This window comes from Sprattus sprattus (genome assembly GCF_963457725.1).
Source record: "Sprattus sprattus genome assembly, chromosome: 2".
Taxonomy (NCBI): Eukaryota; Metazoa; Chordata; class Actinopteri; order Clupeiformes; family Clupeidae; genus Sprattus; species Sprattus sprattus.
This window is the reverse complement of record NC_137921.1, coordinates 17046749-17063879: the sequence shown is the minus strand read 5'-3', so window position 1 is coordinate 17063879 and position 17131 is coordinate 17046749. Positions and strand designations below refer to the sequence as shown.

The 17131-nt window shown below is 42.8% G+C and overlaps 1 protein-coding gene across 1 annotated transcript; it reads left to right on the top strand.

Moving 5' to 3' along the window:
- Window positions 1–743: 743 nt before the first annotated feature.
- Window positions 744–17083, top strand: rbm25b (RNA binding motif protein 25b). The gene is made up of 18 exons (XM_080832960.1): window positions 744–840; window positions 2166–2291; window positions 2481–2530; window positions 2990–3160; window positions 3489–3546; window positions 4288–4448; window positions 4821–5006; window positions 6474–6557; window positions 10520–10800; window positions 11271–11385; window positions 11629–11718; window positions 12261–12334; window positions 13314–13464; window positions 14151–14667; window positions 15053–15345; window positions 15588–15686; window positions 15892–15939; window positions 16161–17083. Exons 2-18 carry the CDS (start codon window positions 2186–2188, stop codon window positions 16251–16253), a joined length of 2577 nt encoding a protein of 858 aa, XP_080689086.1. The 5' UTR covers window positions 744–840; window positions 2166–2185; the 3' UTR covers window positions 16254–17083.
- Window positions 17084–17131: the final 48 nt, after the last annotated feature.

The following is a 17131-nucleotide window of genomic DNA, read 5'->3' as shown; positions in this document are numbered from 1 at the left end:
AAACATCACCAACTTCTTTCATTAAAAGGAACTCTTTCATATCACGGAAGTATATCATCCAGTTAGTGCGGGTGTGCTTTGTTTTTTCCAGCACTTTCCATCATAACCCCGCCCATGGCCGTGACGCTACATGTCTGTCAAATGCAGTTTTCGCGGGTACGGTGGTAGAGGCTGAACAGGTACTTCAGGCATCAACGTTGATTACCATGGTAACGTGCTAACATCACTTTTTGTGAGAACAGCTTGAGACCGCGAAAATGACAAACGTGGCAGGCACTTGAAAGGAATAACTACCATGTGTTTAAGATGTGCGTTGTACAGAGTGAAGCCACACGAAACTGCTTAATTTGAACTACATTTGCAGTGCTGGATACTAAAAAGAAACGAGGCTCATGTGTAACAAATCCTCAAGTTGATAACCAGGAACACATGTTATGTGTAGACGTTACTGTAATAAAACGTCAAGTATAAATCATTGAGACGACGGTAACACACGAAGTGTGTGCCATGAGTATATTTTAAAAGAATCTTCAGGCTGGTACATCATCTGTGGACGAAACTGTACTTTGCCATAACAGAACGACCGCTTGTAAATTTGTATTCCGGACACTCGCGAAATTACCCAGTCTCACGAAATCACCCAGTCATCCCCTTAAACTTGTTTAGAGAGACAGCAGGATGAAATAGGTTGGTAACAAGGCTCTGGGTTGAACGCATGTACTTGTAACGCATCCCACATTGCAACGCGGTAGTCACGTGACACATATTCTGATAGTCAAGCTTGGAGTATCCGGTAATTTCGTAATAACAGTGACAAAAAGATAAATTCATCTGGTCTGGGTGAGTTTTGATGTAAAGTGTGTTTTTTGTATCGTTTAAGATGTTGGTGAGAAATCACAAAGTAACTGCGTACATAGCTAAACCAGGTTTACACAAACAATATGCTACATAGCTAACGTTAACTAGTAGGTGGTTAGCTGTAAAGCTAACATAGAATAAACCCTGCCAGGAAACATCAGAGCTAACAAACCCATTAGCTATGTTAGCTACTTTTGAAGTGGTCAAAATCAAAACTTAACTTGCTCTGTTGTCTAAACAGGTTCCTCTCTCATTTAGAATAACATTTTCCAGGTGGATATTCTTCCATACATTAATTGCCTAGATAACTATTGTTATGCCTTGTCAGATAATTCATTTAGCATGCTGACTAGTTTGGTAACTGACGTTAGCTAGCAAAGCATGTGACCTTAGGGCTTTTGTAACTATGTTAGCTAGCTAGCTAGTTATGGGGGCATGTGAACCAAGGCCCAGTATCTCTGCAAGTAGTAGCTTCGAGCACTCCGCTAACCTAAGGTAGTATTCAAACTTGAGTGCATACTGCATGTGTGTCTATATGATACATTAATAAATCAACTGTTCAAGTAATGTTAATCTATCGTAACCCATGTGTAAGTTTGGTGTACAGAAGTCCTACCGTCAATTAAATTACAGTTAAATTACAATGTTATTCGCTATGAAAGGCAAGATATTTAAATTAAGTTAGAGGCAGCCATCAGAAACATAGCTAGCAAGAATAAAGTTGCACTGCTTTCTGTGCATAAACAACAGAGACGTTTTTTAAGTGGTTACTGGTTACTGCCTTGGGTTGTCATTGGCTAGCAAAAGATCAGTTTCTGCAAGTTGTAACTCGAACATTGACATCGGACCACACATCTCTTGGGACTCAAATTAAAACGTGTACAGAACGAGACCACCCCTGAAACTGGCGACTATGCTGAGCTGTTTTATTTTGTGTAGATTCTTACAGAAGTACCCAACGTAAATGAAACTAGTAAAATTGTAGTAATTGTTTGAATTAAAAAACACTGTTCTAGTTGTATCAACATGCTGACAGATAAGTATTTGCAGACAAGTACTTCACAGATCTCTCAGGATAACACACAATTAATTGTCTTAGAAGGGTCAGCCCACTTTTTTGGGACTTATTTGAGCACTTTAACCTTACCGTGCTGAAACCTGAAAAAAACTACAACAAAACAAGATATTGTTTTTTTATGTACCTTGAAAATTGTGTCGAGATGCCTTTCATACTTTCATCTGTTGATACAAAACACACCTGTGAGGATTTTGATGTTTGACCGTATGCTTTCCATATTGTCCTTCAGGTGTGGACCTTCCTTCTAAAATGTCCTTCCCCCCACACCTCAACCGGCCACAGATCGGCATTTCCCCACTCCCTCCTGGCATTCCACCACCACAGTTTGCTCGGTTCCCTCAAGCAGTGCCCGCTGGTAAGGGTTGTTCTCTTATTTCAGAAATTAGTGTAGTCTGATGTTGCTGCCTCTGTCTTTGCACTAACCTTGCAACTCCTTTTCCTTTCTTATGTTTTGAAGAATATTCTTACCTTGCCTACAGACCAAATAAGCTTTGACTGTTAACTGGTGGTGGTTTTCACCTTTGTTCATGTTCTTGTTTTGCAGGGACCCCAATGATACCAGTGCACATGGGCATCATGACACAAACCCCTACAGTAAGTTTCAGTCATTAAAGAGATAAGGTTATTGGGGTTTTCCTTGTGATAATTCATTGTAGTTAGTGGATTGAGTTCTGGGGCCGTATTCACAAAACATTTTATTTTGCCACTCAAGTTCTCCTAAGGAGTCTCACGAAAAGTCCTAAAATGAATCGGCAAGTTAGGAGCTACTTTTAGCCTTCAGATGCTTTGTGAATACAGGCCCTGATGTCTTACTCAGTTGTTTAACATTAGTCTGTATAATACAATGTTTAACATAAGTCTGTGTAATACACTGTATGAGTTTATTACAGGATCAGGTGAACACTTGTGTTGATGTTAACTTTGTGAGATGCTTTATTCTTTAATAGAAGGTGTTTTGAAAGCAGCCTTGAAAAGATGTCCTGCAGAATAGTTCTAATCAAGTGAAGTTTTTTGACCGCTGCTAGCTTTAATTCCTGTGATGTGATCAAACAGATGCTGGTTCCCACCTCGGTGTCTGTGGTCAGTAAGCCTGCTATCCACAAGAAGGACCTGTCCGTGGTGCGCCTGAAAGAGTCTGAGGAGACGGGCGGCCCCACTACCACGGTGTTTGTGGGAACTATCTCAGAGAAGGCCTCAGATATGCTCATCAGACAGCTCCTCTCAGTGAGTCAGTCAATTTAGTGCTTTTAGTAAATTATAACATTTAAAAAAAAATGTAACAGTTATGCGCATTATATCATATTGAATGGGCCATAATAGATGTTTAGTGTTTTATATTTACACCACAAAGCAGTGATTGTGAATTTAATTATGTCCACAGTTGTTGCCAAATAGATAGAAATAGGTTTGGGTCTGTGCTGTACAATATTGCATAACCTTTACTGTAAGCATAAAATAAATGTAAAAATATTGTAATAGTCAAGACTGGCCACAGTCTATTGGGAATTTTCACCGCTCACGCTTGGCCCTCTCTTTCGCTCTCTCTTGTCAGAAATGTGGTCTGGTCCTTAGCTGGAAAAGAGTGCAGGGAGCCTCTGGGAAACTTCAAGGTAAGAACAGAATTGCTGAGGCCTCTGTCAGATTCCATGGATGGGCAGTATGGCAGACTTAGTAACTGAAGTTCCTCATTTCCACTGCTCCTCGTATTAGCCAACATAATTTGCGCAGAATAACTGCATGAGGTGTTGAATTACAGAATTACCTCACAGTGTTTTTTGGCTGGATCTATGCGGCAAATAGGCTTTCAACAGTGGACACAATATTGCAGACTGTTGCAAAGGAACAGACACAGAAAATAGAAGACAAAAAAACATGTGTAGGTGATTTCTGATTTCATATGTTCAAACATCAAGCATTTCATCTTGAATGAGGGGAAGGGAATGGTAAGAGCTATGAAGAGCTTCAGTAAGGAAGTGTTTTAGTCCCTAGTGCTCATATATTATAGCAGTGATGGAAGCACTGCATAAGTTTACAAAACACTTTTCTTGTGATGTTATGAATAAAGTATATGTGTAGAAGCCATAGGGCAATGGGGTAAGCAAGACATGCATGATCCTCAAGCAGCTGTTTTGCACCACTTTCCTCCATGTGCCTCGCACCTAAGGTACCAAGTTTTACTAAAAGAGGTTTGGTTATCTTAGTGAACTTTGAACTTTGCCAAGGCTCAGTTAACTGTTTTCAAAAAATAACCACCACAAGACACAATTCATATGACATGCTATGGATCGCTGCTTGAATTCTATAGTGTTCTCTCCTCTTTAATATATCTATATTTTCCCCCTCACCTCCAGCCTTTGGCTTCTGTGAGTATAAGGAGCCAGAGTCCACGCTCAGGGCCCTGCGGCTCCTGCACGACCTGCAGATTGCAGAGAAGAAGCTGTTGGTGAAGGTGGACGCCAAGACCAAAGCTCAGCTGGACGAGTGGAAGGCCAAGAAAAAGAGCTCCAACGGGGTGAGTCTGGTAGATTGACAAAACAACTTCACAGACTTCTGGAAAGGTCTTGAATTATGCAATGTGTGTAAATGCAATTAGTAACTGAATGAATTGCTTATTATGGTGTGCATGAGTCAAGTTGGTTATTTGTCATTTCATATATTGAAGATGATATGGTTACAAAGTAAAGGAGACGGGGTGGTTGTTAAATACTCCCAGACTAATTACTAGAAAAGTTGGCTGTATATAGACTCCTACCTTTTGGCTCTTTTGCTTTGGTCAACCAATGGATGTTTAGATGTTTGGCTCCATAAACTGGCTGTAATGTAGCGAACAGTTGAAGATATCATAGAAAGGCACTACATAACTAAGATGAATGATTACCTGCAGACGTCCAAGACTGACGACACCGGAGAAGACGAAGAGGAGGAGCTGGATGAGGAAACCAAGCGACGGGATCAGGTGGTCAGGGGAGCCATTGACGGCCTCATGCGGGAGTACGCCAAAGAGCTCACTGCTCCAAACCCAGACGAAGAGTCTCTTCGGCGCAAGAAAAAGAAAGAGCGGAAGGAAGAGGTAGGTGATCATCATTCTTGCTCAGAGCCTGTTTCTCTGTTTGGGAGGCTGCATGTGTATGTGACAGCAAGCAGAACACAGTGATGTTTATGAGCTTTTCTATGCTCTTGGTTGGATTGTACCCAACAAGGAGCTCAAATGTGAAAACCAATGAGTAGTTTGTAAATTATATGAGTTTGTCTGGCCTAGGGCTGCCACTAACGACTATTTTTCTATCGATTAATCTATAGACTATTTTATCGATTAGTCGATTAATCTAAACGATTAATTTTCCTCCCAAAAAAAAAAAATTCACCATTTCAGCTCAGTTCATTCATTTTATTTTTACATAATGCAGCACAAAACAAAATGTAAACAAAGGCTGACATATTAAAGTGCAAAACTGCAAGTTTAAACTAGCAACTCCCAACATGATAAAAAAATAAATAAAAAAGAGGACTTGTTATAAGTCAGCAGCGCAACTCCAAAAGAAGACAGTAATATATCCTATGTTCCTTTGACTTACACCTTTTAACTTTATTGATCACAATTATTCAAATGTTATCTATTGTATTAAAGGCATCCCCCACACAAATGTGCTTCAAATAATAGCAGAAATAAAATATTTCGATACGGTACATTCTCAACAAGCACGAACAAACACTGGCACCGTCAATCAACGTAGAATAAGCCCAGATCTAGCCTACACATTTTCTGTTATTTAAAACGTAAAAACGTATTCAATGGAAATTCTAAGGTCGCAGGCAGACAACTTTATGGCTTTAATAATGCGTGTATTTAGCAGCTACAATGACAAAAGATATTTAAACTTACGGCAATTTAATGAACATGAATAGACAATACTCCATCGTCCACATCGGCGCCTGTATGTTTTCGTTTGAGGTGTTCGTGCATAGCGGTGGTGCTGCTGTGATAAGCCATCGACACTTTGCAGAGTGCACAAACCACCCTTTTGTTAGGTGCTTGTTTGAAAAACTCCCATACTTTTGACGCCTTTGGTCTTTGGAAACGTGTAGATTCCGTCTCTTTCCCCACCAAGTCGGACTCCGCTGCTGCCGCCTGTTGTGTTGACTGAAGGCGACCAATGACTGGTGCCAAAAAAGACTGACGTCAGGCACGCAGCAATTACGTAGTGATACGGAAGACGCACATTCGTTATACTGAACTGAAGCGTTTTAGAAATTGAAAAGGTATATTCATAAAATAAAAAAAGATGCATCGACTTAAATTATTGATGCCGACGCATTTTTACCGTCGACCACATCGACTAATCGCGGCAGCCCTAGTCTGGCCGTTTCAATTAGTTTTAACTGCATCCCATCTCTGTACGGGCAAACAGATGTGTAATTTTAACAAAAATATGTCATGTGACTGGAGTTAGCACATATGACCATCTACAAATAGATTTTGGACTGGTAGAGAAATGATTATTTGATTAATGAATTATTTCTTTCTGCCCGTTATCAGGAGGACATCAACACCATTGACATAGAGGAAGACAAGAGAGACCTAATTTCCAGGGAGATCAACAAATTCCGCGACACACACAAGGTAACAGTCTCTACCAGCTATTCTGTGCTGCATCGTAAAAGTAGCTGTTAACTACATTAGATTATACATCACAAGCAAAATAGCCCTAAAATGACTACCATGTAATCTTGGACTAGACCACCAACCTGCATTCACATTAGTGCTTGCCGTGAAGATGCTGTTCCACAACCTTTTCAAGGTTAAATGATCTGCCATTTAGTTGTGCTGATTGGGCAGAAGAAGCTAAAAAGATAGAAATACTATTAGAAATCAATAGAAATGGAATCAGCATAATTTGTTTATAGTAGACAACCAAAACTAGTGCACACACACATCTACACGCACATGCACGCACAGACAGAAAAAAAAGCCAAAAAAGAAAATGCATGGACGTAAATGTAACCTTCCCTGGAAGCTAATCTATTGATTGAACCCCACCATTATGATAGAGATCATATGGTGACTAAAGCAAGATGAAACTCAGAGCTTTGGGAAAAGTTGCAAGGATAGGATGTAAGTATGAGCTTCCTTTTCTTCTCTACGTTCACTGGGCGTCCCCTCCTTGAGGACTTGCTCAGGGGCAACTGAGCCAGCCCTCCAGGATAACTTAACAATTGGGGCAGACTGAGAACCACTCTCATCATCCATTTCTAGAATGTTCTAAGCTCACTAAGAGTAGGCTAGCTGAATCAATAGGGGAAGCGTGAAAACTATTCCCAATTTTCATTCTACAATGTTGTAAGCTCTGTAGAATCTTCACAAATTTCTCCAAACTCAAAAAAACCTTGAATGTGTGTCCACACTGTCAAGGGAGTACCAGTTTTTAAGACCTGTCTAAGATCTAAGGGAGCTTCCTGGCTGCCTGTACTCACCCATAATCCTTTGCTCCTGTCGCTGGGGGAACTCTGTGAACCTGGGCGAGTCCTCCTCTGTGATGACAATGTTGATGTTAAAAGTGGAGTTGATGTTGATGACACTAAGAGACATGGTAACCCCAACAATGATTTGGGCCAAAAAGCCCGTATTAAAAAGCAGGGGGCGCCCCTCCACAGCACACTGAAGACCTGAAGACTAGCCAGGTGAGAGACAGCCTGTGTGTGTGTGTGTGTGTGCGCGTCTGTGTTGTGTGTGTGTGTGTGTGTGTGTGTGTTGGTGCCCTTTCACCCTGTCTCCGCTCTCACAACTCATTCTGCCCATGTATACATGCTCATCTGTGTATGCGTTTACATATACATGGATACATAGACGTGTCCATATTTTCAAACTTTCTCGCCTCCGTCCCTGGTGGTTCCGGTAGTCTTATCGTCTCCTTCTTCTTTTACTTGAACTGTGGAGCTTGGATTCACTTAAGAGTCCATGATTTAGTCCTCAAATGTTGTCTTTGTAATGATGTGTTGGCTATGGCACTCCAGGACATTTAACGACGAGGTCCTCAGAAATTTAAGTTTAAACAAGTTTAATTGTTTTTATATTAAATGTTTTCCTTATTTTTTACTGTCTCCGACTTCACATTGAGTGGCATTAAGTTGTGCTCTTTCGAAATACATGATTTCTGCAGTCTTTATTTATGCATATAAAGCCATAGGAGAGAGAACTGTTGTAAAATCCTCAATCATGCTGTTTCAAATTTTGATGATTAGCCAGAGGGCTTAAGCAGGAAAAAGTCACTAGTTGTTTTGTTGGGGTACCAGAGGAGTGAAGGAGTGAGGAAGAGATCTGTTACGGTTTCCATATGGGAACGAAGCATATGGCATAGTTGAGGTTGTCTGTTACAGGAAAGCTACAGCACTTAGAGCATTTGGAGTTGTTTAACCGGCGAGAAGTTTGAGGGAAAGAGGAGGAAGGGAAATCGGGTCAAATCTATTGTCAGTTGTACATTACTGATTGTAAAATTTAGATTGATAAAGTATTGCTGTTCAGAACTATATTGTAGACAGAACATTTCAGTTCCACAATTTGGCACCATGTTTGCGCTCTCTGTGACCAGAAAAATGTCACATGGCAAGGTGAGGTAAAGAGTGTCCATTTATGACCTTTCCCCTTATTCCCCCCCTAACCCACCCTTTCATCCATTACGCTTAAGCTAAAGACATGTTAATAATATTATAGAGAACAGGAGCCATTCAGTATTTTTGTATTATCAGAAGCAAGTAGTGAGCATGGCTGTCAAGTCTACACAGTGGACCCAACAAAGTTTAGTTGGCATCTCCATGGGCTGATTATTTAACCTTTTAAATGTGTGATGGGCAGGGGGTAGGGTCAGAAATGTTATAAGGACTTTAGTAATTTTGTTACCTATAGATATAAAAAGGCTTGTTGTTGGTTGTTCGTTCTAGCCAACACAGGTAGCTCGGAAGGGGCTGATCAAGTTATGCCTGTTAAATCAGACATGACACAAATTGTTGGCTAATTTATAATTGATGTATGAAATGAAAACATTATTGAAGATTAGACGGAGTGGTGTCAGAATTCCTTATCTTCCCATTCTTAGCCTGTCCATTGTCAACCAGAGAGGTAAGTTCTTAATAGAAAGATCCTACAAGCGCAGCTAACCACTAGTCCTTTAAACCACTGTCAACCAAGTATAGCCGCATTCACACTTTGTTTTGTGTTCTCTGATAGCGTTCCCTCAATCTTTTCTATATCTCTTTTGTCTTCACTTTCCCTCTATTTGTCCTCTTTTTCTGTCACCTCAACTTTTCCCAGCTGTATCACTCCCAAAGTTATGCATTTGGTGTGTCTGGCGCAAAAAACGAGTATCTAAAAGAATTTGTCTTCAGCTTCAAAGACATTTTAATGAGCATAGACTCAAGGAAGCATATATGCATGCATACTTCCTTTAAAGCCAGATTAGGCCCCAGTCACACAGGGATTAAACCACACTGCTAACAGTGGCTAGAGGGGTGTGAGTGTGGGCCTTTGAGCCAGAGAGATTGTGGCTCACTGTGAGAGTGGTGTAGACTGAAAGACAATGCACTCATTCTGTATTGAGAAAGTCAGTCGCTTGGAAAGAACACAGAAGACTACAGTGGGGTAAGACAGTCTCTACCATTTAATTTATTGCTGTTTTTTTTCCTTCTCATCCCCCCCTCCCCCGGTCTCCGAAAATATGAATTGTGTGCTGTTACTGCATTGCTGGTTTTGTAATGTTTGAAATGAAATGTCATTACCTCTAGGTCTGATTTTAGGATGTCTGACTTTTTTTTGCCTTTTACTTTGAACACCAAAACCCAACACCAAAGCATCCCATCACTTCAAAAAGCTCCATATTTATTCTCTGTGAACCGTTTGACCTGCTTTTCCTCCCAGGCCTAACTCGTAGGCATGTAGGGCTACAGCGAGACACAGAAAGCCGTAGTTCAACATCTGTAAGTCACCAACAACTAGTTTCACACGGATTGACGCTCTTGCTGCTGTAATGAGTTTTTTTTCCCTTGTTTCTTTTTTTTTGGTTTTTAGTTTTGTTTTATTTTTCAAAAATTGAAAAGTTATCTTTGAGATTGCAGCGTCTTTACCAGAAGTTTGAATGCTTGACCTGTTTGATATGTGGATCATAGGCCATGGAAGTAGTTTCCAGAGTTTTAGTCAAAGCCAGTAGGGGAGCAGTAGAAATCCTTTGGAGGCAGTGCTGGGAAGATGAAGTAGCTCATTTTAAATTTGAATTTGATTAGATACAAAACCTTCTGAAACAAAGACAACAGTATCAGGTCAGTTTTTCTAGAAGTTCAGTATTTAGACAGGAGATAAAATGTTGATTAAATGCTCCCCCAGACTTGCATACTAAGCACGCACTATGTCTAATTTTAAGTTAAGACACTTTAATCTTGTAGTGTCTGATGATAGATCCCCCATAATCTAGAAGCCCCAAATCTGGAAACCGCTTCCCCCTCCTGCATCCCTGTGATTTTGTACCATTGTCTTGTGCACCCCCTCACTGTCCTCGTCTGAGAGCCCTTGTTAAGCCCTGGTCCCTCTCTCCGCAGAAACTCGAGGAGGAGAAAGGCAAGCGGGAGAAGGAGCGTGCGGAGCTGGAGCGCGATAGGAAGGAGAGGGAGAAGGAGAGAGAGCGTGAACGCGAGCGCTGGGAGCGGGAGCGAGAGAAGGAGAGAGAGCGCGAGCGGGAAAAGGAGAGAGAACGGGAGAAGGACCGGGAGAAAGAGAGGGAGCGCGACCGTGATAGAGAGCGCGACCGGGAGCACGAGAGAGAACGAGACTGGGACAAGGAGAGGAGCCGAGACAGGAGCCTCGATCGCAGCAGGTCCAGGTGAGCATGGGTGGAGAGGAAGGGAGGACATCCAGCTCACATCTAACATTGATGCTATTTAAAGATGTACCTTATGCTGCCAGTCCAAATGAACTTTGAGTATAATTATGGGATGCATTCTTCAAAAGGGTAGAGGGCTCCTGGGCTGGTCCCCACAGAAGATCCCTTAGCAGTTATTGTTCAACACTTTAGAGGGCTTCTTTATAAACCCATTTGGAGCCTCTTTAAACAGCTCTCATTTGTAAAAAATGAAATGAGTGGGGAATGTGTGCAGCCATTTTTTCTGTTGAACCCAAGTTTACAACATTGTTGGCGCCGGGCTGTACCGCTAGCTCAGGATCAAAAAAGTAGTCTACTGTGTTGTTGATCAAACCATCTCAGCCCGTGATCAGGGCAGTGAAGTAACTAGGTACTTGCTAAGCCACACAGTTTTGCCACAGGGATGTCTCATGTTTGTTCTGCTTTTCCAGAGAACAGAGCCGCGACCGGGAGAAGAAGCGAGACCGTGGAGAGGATGATGAAGAGGCGTACGAGCGCCGAAAGTTGGAGAGGAAGCTCAGGGAGAAGGAGGCCGCCTATCAGGAGGTAACTAGCCAGTAGAGAGAGAGAGACACACACACACACACACACACACACACACACACACACACACACACACACACACACGAACAAACAATCAGAGAGACACACACACAATAGAAACAATACAAGACATGTAGACGCACAGATACTCATGCGTGTGCACACACAGACGAACATCGACAAATGCTCTGTTGGTGCCTGGTCTTGTTTCAACCGCCTGACTTCTTAACCCCTTCCTCATAACAGCGGCTGAAGAACTGGGAGGTAAGGGAGCGGAAGAAGGGCCGCGATCACGCCAAGGAGGTGGAGAGGGACGATGAGCGCCGACGGGAAATGGTAAGAGTCCATTCAGCCAGGCTTCGGCTTCAGACTGAAACAGTAAACCGTGGAAACCATGTGCAGTATAAATGTCTAGATAATTTAAATTAGAAAATGACTGAGGTTCTGAGTTGGTCCAGTCTTCGATGAAACTAAATCCTGAGGGGCCATGGCATAATTACGAGGGTGAGCCATAGCAAGTGCACAGTTAGACCTGCATACACAGCTACGCCGTAGTTAATGTAGTATGGTGGATCTTTCTAAAGCTCCATAACACAGCTGTCAGTAAAGGGCAGGTGGATGTCTTGATTGACTTACAAAGGTCATAATCAAACCATGACCAATCTACTCAAGGCATCTGACGGTTGTGAGTGATTACTTGTTAAACCAACCGACGGACATTATCTGAGTGCTGAAATGAACATGTGCAGATTCTGCCTGTCTTTATAACCCCTTTGCCAGTCAGAGGCACCTTATCATGCTCACCAGATAACACGTTGTGTAGATACAGGCCTTAATGTATTTTGTCCTCATCTCACCTCTGTGACTGTGTGCCGCAGGCGAAAGAAGGCAAAAGGTTGAAGGAATTCCTGGAGGACTATGATGATGAAAGAGATGACCCCAAGTACTACAGGTAGGCCAGCACACACAAACATCACTTCAAGGAGTGTGCTTGGCATTGATTGGCATGATTCTTCCTAAGACTTCAGGCCTTATCAGTCAGAAGCATGAACCGGTGTCAATGACACAGTAATGAGAACTGTTTCCAAAGAAAGCCATAACACACTCTTGGTGTTGGTCCTGAAGCAGAGCAAACACGGAAGTAAACGTTCTCGCATATACTGTCTAACCTCTAAGGCTAGTGTTGACCCCTCATTCCGTCTTTATTATGGAGAGTTGTGCATGCAGTGTGCAGGAATGCAGAGGTTGTGCTGCAGAAAATGTGATGTCTTTCCCTGATTGTCCTCAAGGGGCAGCTTACTGCAGCACTTTGGCTCTCCAGACTATTTGGTCATTTCACAGAAGACAGGCTATTGGGAGAAGGGTCTTGGTTGGAACAGAGGCACAAATGACATACTGAGATCATAGGGAATCCTGCACTGTGTTTCTGCTGCGAGAATAGAAATAGAAATAAAGAATAGAATATGAATACAAATTCGGTTTCAGGCACTGCCTGATTGGACATATACATAAATAGATGACAATGTTTTACTTAAATACTCAAAGAAAAAAATACTTTTTTGTATTTAGTAGTCACATTGACAGTTCTGTGCTAAGAGTAACATGCTACTTTGTAGTGAATGAGGAACTTATTTCCCATTATCACAGGATGATTAGGTAGTTTTTCCATGGCACGACTAGGAGCCATTTGGCTTCAGAAAGGGTCAGTCTGAACCACTGGGGATCATTTGTGCTCGGCTGTGATGACCCACTGTGGAGGGTGTTATTCAGTCGATGGCCACTAGGGGCAGCGCTCTGCGGATGCCTCGGTTCAGCAATCTCTGTGTACTTTGGTGCTGTAGCCTGTCTATCCTCTGGAGGCAGTGCACTGCAGCAGCCTGATGCTGAGAGCGAATGGCTAAAAACGGTGTAATTCTGTTCACATCCTGTAGGGGCAGTGCTCTGCAGAAGCGTCTGCGTGACCGGGAGAAGGAGAGGGAATTGGACGAACGAGACAGGAAGAGAGAGAAGGAGGAGCTGGAGGAGATCAGACAGAGACTGCTGGCAGAGGGACATCCAGACCCCGAAGCAGAACTGCGCAGGGTAAGCAAAGAGAGAGTGTGGTTGTGTTTGTGTGCGTGCGTGTGTGAGAGATAAAAAAATTCAAATGGATGGATGATTATTCAGTAGCCTTGATGCAAGTCTCTGATGCAAGATTGTATAATCACGAGGTCTATGGGCTGCATGGCCTGATAACATGGCTCTGATTCAGTCACACATTTTCTGTTTTATTCTGTAACTCTTACCTCGTTTGATATTCTGTGCTCTCTTTGATGTTACTCAAATTATGGATGCATTAGATGATTTCCATCTGACATTATTTCTGTCAATGTTTCTTGTCTTCATTGATACTGGGTCAATATCAGCCTATGTGTGCCACTGTAGATCTGCTAGTCTGATTGTGTTGCTTTTCCTTTGATTGATTCGATTTATTTAATTCTTCAGCCTGCATGTCCAGTAAATATGTTGTAATGTGCATGCTTCTCAGTATAAATTGCCGTTTGAATGAAATAAGTCAGTCCATAGGAAATGAATGAGTCCTATCTGTTTTGAATGAGTGTGTATGTTTTTTCATGTTAATGTGCCCGTCATGTTGCATTGTACATCACACAAGTCAGAGGTATATCTTATGTGTTCCTTTGAAAATGGCAAATTCCTTTCTTTTGTGCTTGAATACCTTGTGTGGAGCTCGGGTGTGTGCTCATGTGTCTTCTGTGTTTTGGTTTCAGATGGAGGAGGAGGCAGAGCGTCTCCGTCAGCCACCGCCCCCATCCCCGCCGAAACTAGAGGTCCAGGAGCCACGGGAGCGTGAACGGGAACGGGAGCGTGAACGGGACCGGGACCGGGGCCGCGACCGCGACAGGAACCGAGAACGGAACCAGGACTGGGACCGAGAACGTGACTGGGACAGGGAGCGACACGAACGCCAGGACCATCACGATCGCCACGACCGTCATAGAGGAAGTGGAGACGCCCCCGAACCCCCATCTGATAATGACATTGAGGAAGGAGAGGAGATAGACGACGAGGACGGAGAAGACAGGGGGGAGTCCAGGCCCTGCCTGAAGCCCACACTCCGGCCAATCACGGCGGCGCCGTCTGTGTCGTCAGCCAGTGCGGGGGCCACACCCAACTCACCTGGGGACGAGTCGCCCTGCGGTATCATAATCCCGCATGAAAACTCGCCCCCTGAGGCTGCCCCTCAGGAAGAGCACCGGCCCAAGATTGGCCTCAGCCTCAAATTAGGTACCTCATCATCCTCATCGTCAATGTCATGTTTAAGTTTAGGTGAATCTGACTTTGCATCAGTGACCAGGCACATTACTGCTATCTCCTAAAATTACCTTTTACCAAGGCAGTGTTTAAACAACTTGCATTAATGAAGACAGCCTCCCACTCAAACTCTTTGTTGGTGTGTTGTCGTATTTTCCTCTCCTCTCCTCTTTGCTCTATTACTTCTAATTATTGAAACCTCCCTCTTCCTATCTATCTATCTATCTATCTATATTTGTCTGTCCCATTACTTCTAATTTTTCAACTCCCATTCTGACCTCATCTTACTCTCTATCCCATCTTTGCTGAATGTCTCCCTCATTCTCACTCTCGATGTCTTTCACCTGCTGTCTCTCAGGCCCTACCGGTAGCCCCAGTCAGCCCAACGTGGTCAAGCGCAAGAAACTCCAGGACAGCGTCTTCAACCGATTCGACGACGATGAGGCCGACGAGGGCCCGAAGAAGAGGAAGCTGGTGCCACTCGACTACGACGACGACAAGAGCCAAGGGCTGGACGGCCTAGGGCTTGGTGGGGGCAAGGGAGCCGACATGGAGGAGAAGCGCCAGCACATCAAGAGCCTGATCGAGAAGATCCCCACGGGCAAGCCTGAGCTTTTCCAGTACCCACTCGACTGGTCCGCAGTAGACCCGGTGAGTAGTCTCTGTCTGCATAGGGCTAGCAGTGGGGCAGCCTGACCATAGAGCTGCAAAGCTTTCATTCATCACATCACAGGTTCTATGTGACCCTGATTATCTTTTAATGATAAAGTATTTTCAAGTCATTTTGTGGCAAAACGGCTATTAATTGATATGGAAAAGTAAACATTATGATTGTGTGCTTGCATTGTATAATAAAGATTACTAATTGATATGAATTTCTTATTCTTTCCCAGTCTTTGATGGAGAGACGCATTCGGCCATGGATAAACAAAAAAATCATTGAGTACATCGGCGAGGAAGAGGCTACACTCGTAGACTTTGTGTGCTCCAAGGTATGTAACTGTGCCGTCTCTCGTCCTTGAGATGACCCTGCCACCAGTTCAAATTCAAGTGTGTTCCATCACTGTATATGCGGGTGGGAAAGTTGTTCACCTTGAACAAACAAGGCTGTCTAGCACTAGTCTGATGTTTCTAGGGTGGTTTTTGTTGAGGAGTTTTGTGTATCTCTTTCTGACGCCCACCCATCCTGTCTTACAGGTGATGGCAAACAGCACACCACAAGGCATCCTGGATGATGTTGCCATGGTGAGTATTTTCTGCTGAAAATCAACAGTATATGCAAACTTACTAAACACTGAAACTTCTTGCTGAACGTCTATGAAAAGTTGTAATTAGTCAGAAGCTACATGGCCATGTTTGCCATTGCATCTTTTTTTTTAGTTTTGTATTTAAGTGTGGAAGCTCTTTCCACACAAATTTCGCAAATGTTCTGCAGCATTTCACTCATTCCCGTTCAACCAACTCAGGTGCTGGATGAAGAGGCCGAGGTGTTCGTTGTGAAAATGTGGCGGTTATTAATCTACGAGACCGAAGCCAAGAAGATCGGACTGGTGAAATAGACCTACGCACAGATCAGTTTCAGCTCCTTGACTTCTGTCAGATCCCAAGCCACCCGTTTTAACGTCATCAAAACAGAAAAATGTGAACTGTTCATCCTGAAAGGGAAGCCCATGTTACCAAAGGCGGTGTGTCGTCTTTGGGTCTGTCTTATAAGGCCACCGCTAGGCAAACTCACCTGCTTGTACTCCGCCATCCCATACCAAAATCTATTTCCACAGAGGACCACAGTTTCTATGTGCGTTTATTAAAGCTGTACTCATGACAGTTGTTCCACATCCAGTCGTAGCTGCTCATTTTTTATTTTTTTTCTAGTACTGAAACCCAGGTGGTACATTTTACTAAGTCCTCCGCGTTTGATTTGGTGTTTAATTTACTCAGCATCTCTTAGTTTTCACTCTTCGAAGTATATCGATTTTCTGTGTTGAGCTTTGGATGCTGTACATGTATACAAAACAAAACTACTGTTCTTAGCCATCGCTGTTTCATTTTGCTGTGATAAGCAAACGTTGAAGCTAAATGCTTTCTTCATACCATAATGGAAACGGGTTTGTCTGCAAGTCAGGTCGAGTATCTGTAGCTGTTTTTCAAACGGATTTAATTTTGACTGCTTTGTGAATCTTTGTAATGGTACCTCTTCATAGTATTTGAACTATCGGTTCCCATCATTGGTCATGTCCCTGTTGCATACCAGCGCTATCTAAAGGCCAGCTTACAGCCTTTGGAGTCATACTGAAACGATCTTGATTTGCAAAAGCATATGAACATTTTGTCTTTTTTTGTTTTTGTACCTACTAATGGAAAATGTTTTGAATAAAGAACTTTTTTAGAACCTTGTCTTCAACACATTATTATTATCCCCATTGCTAACAAACAACGT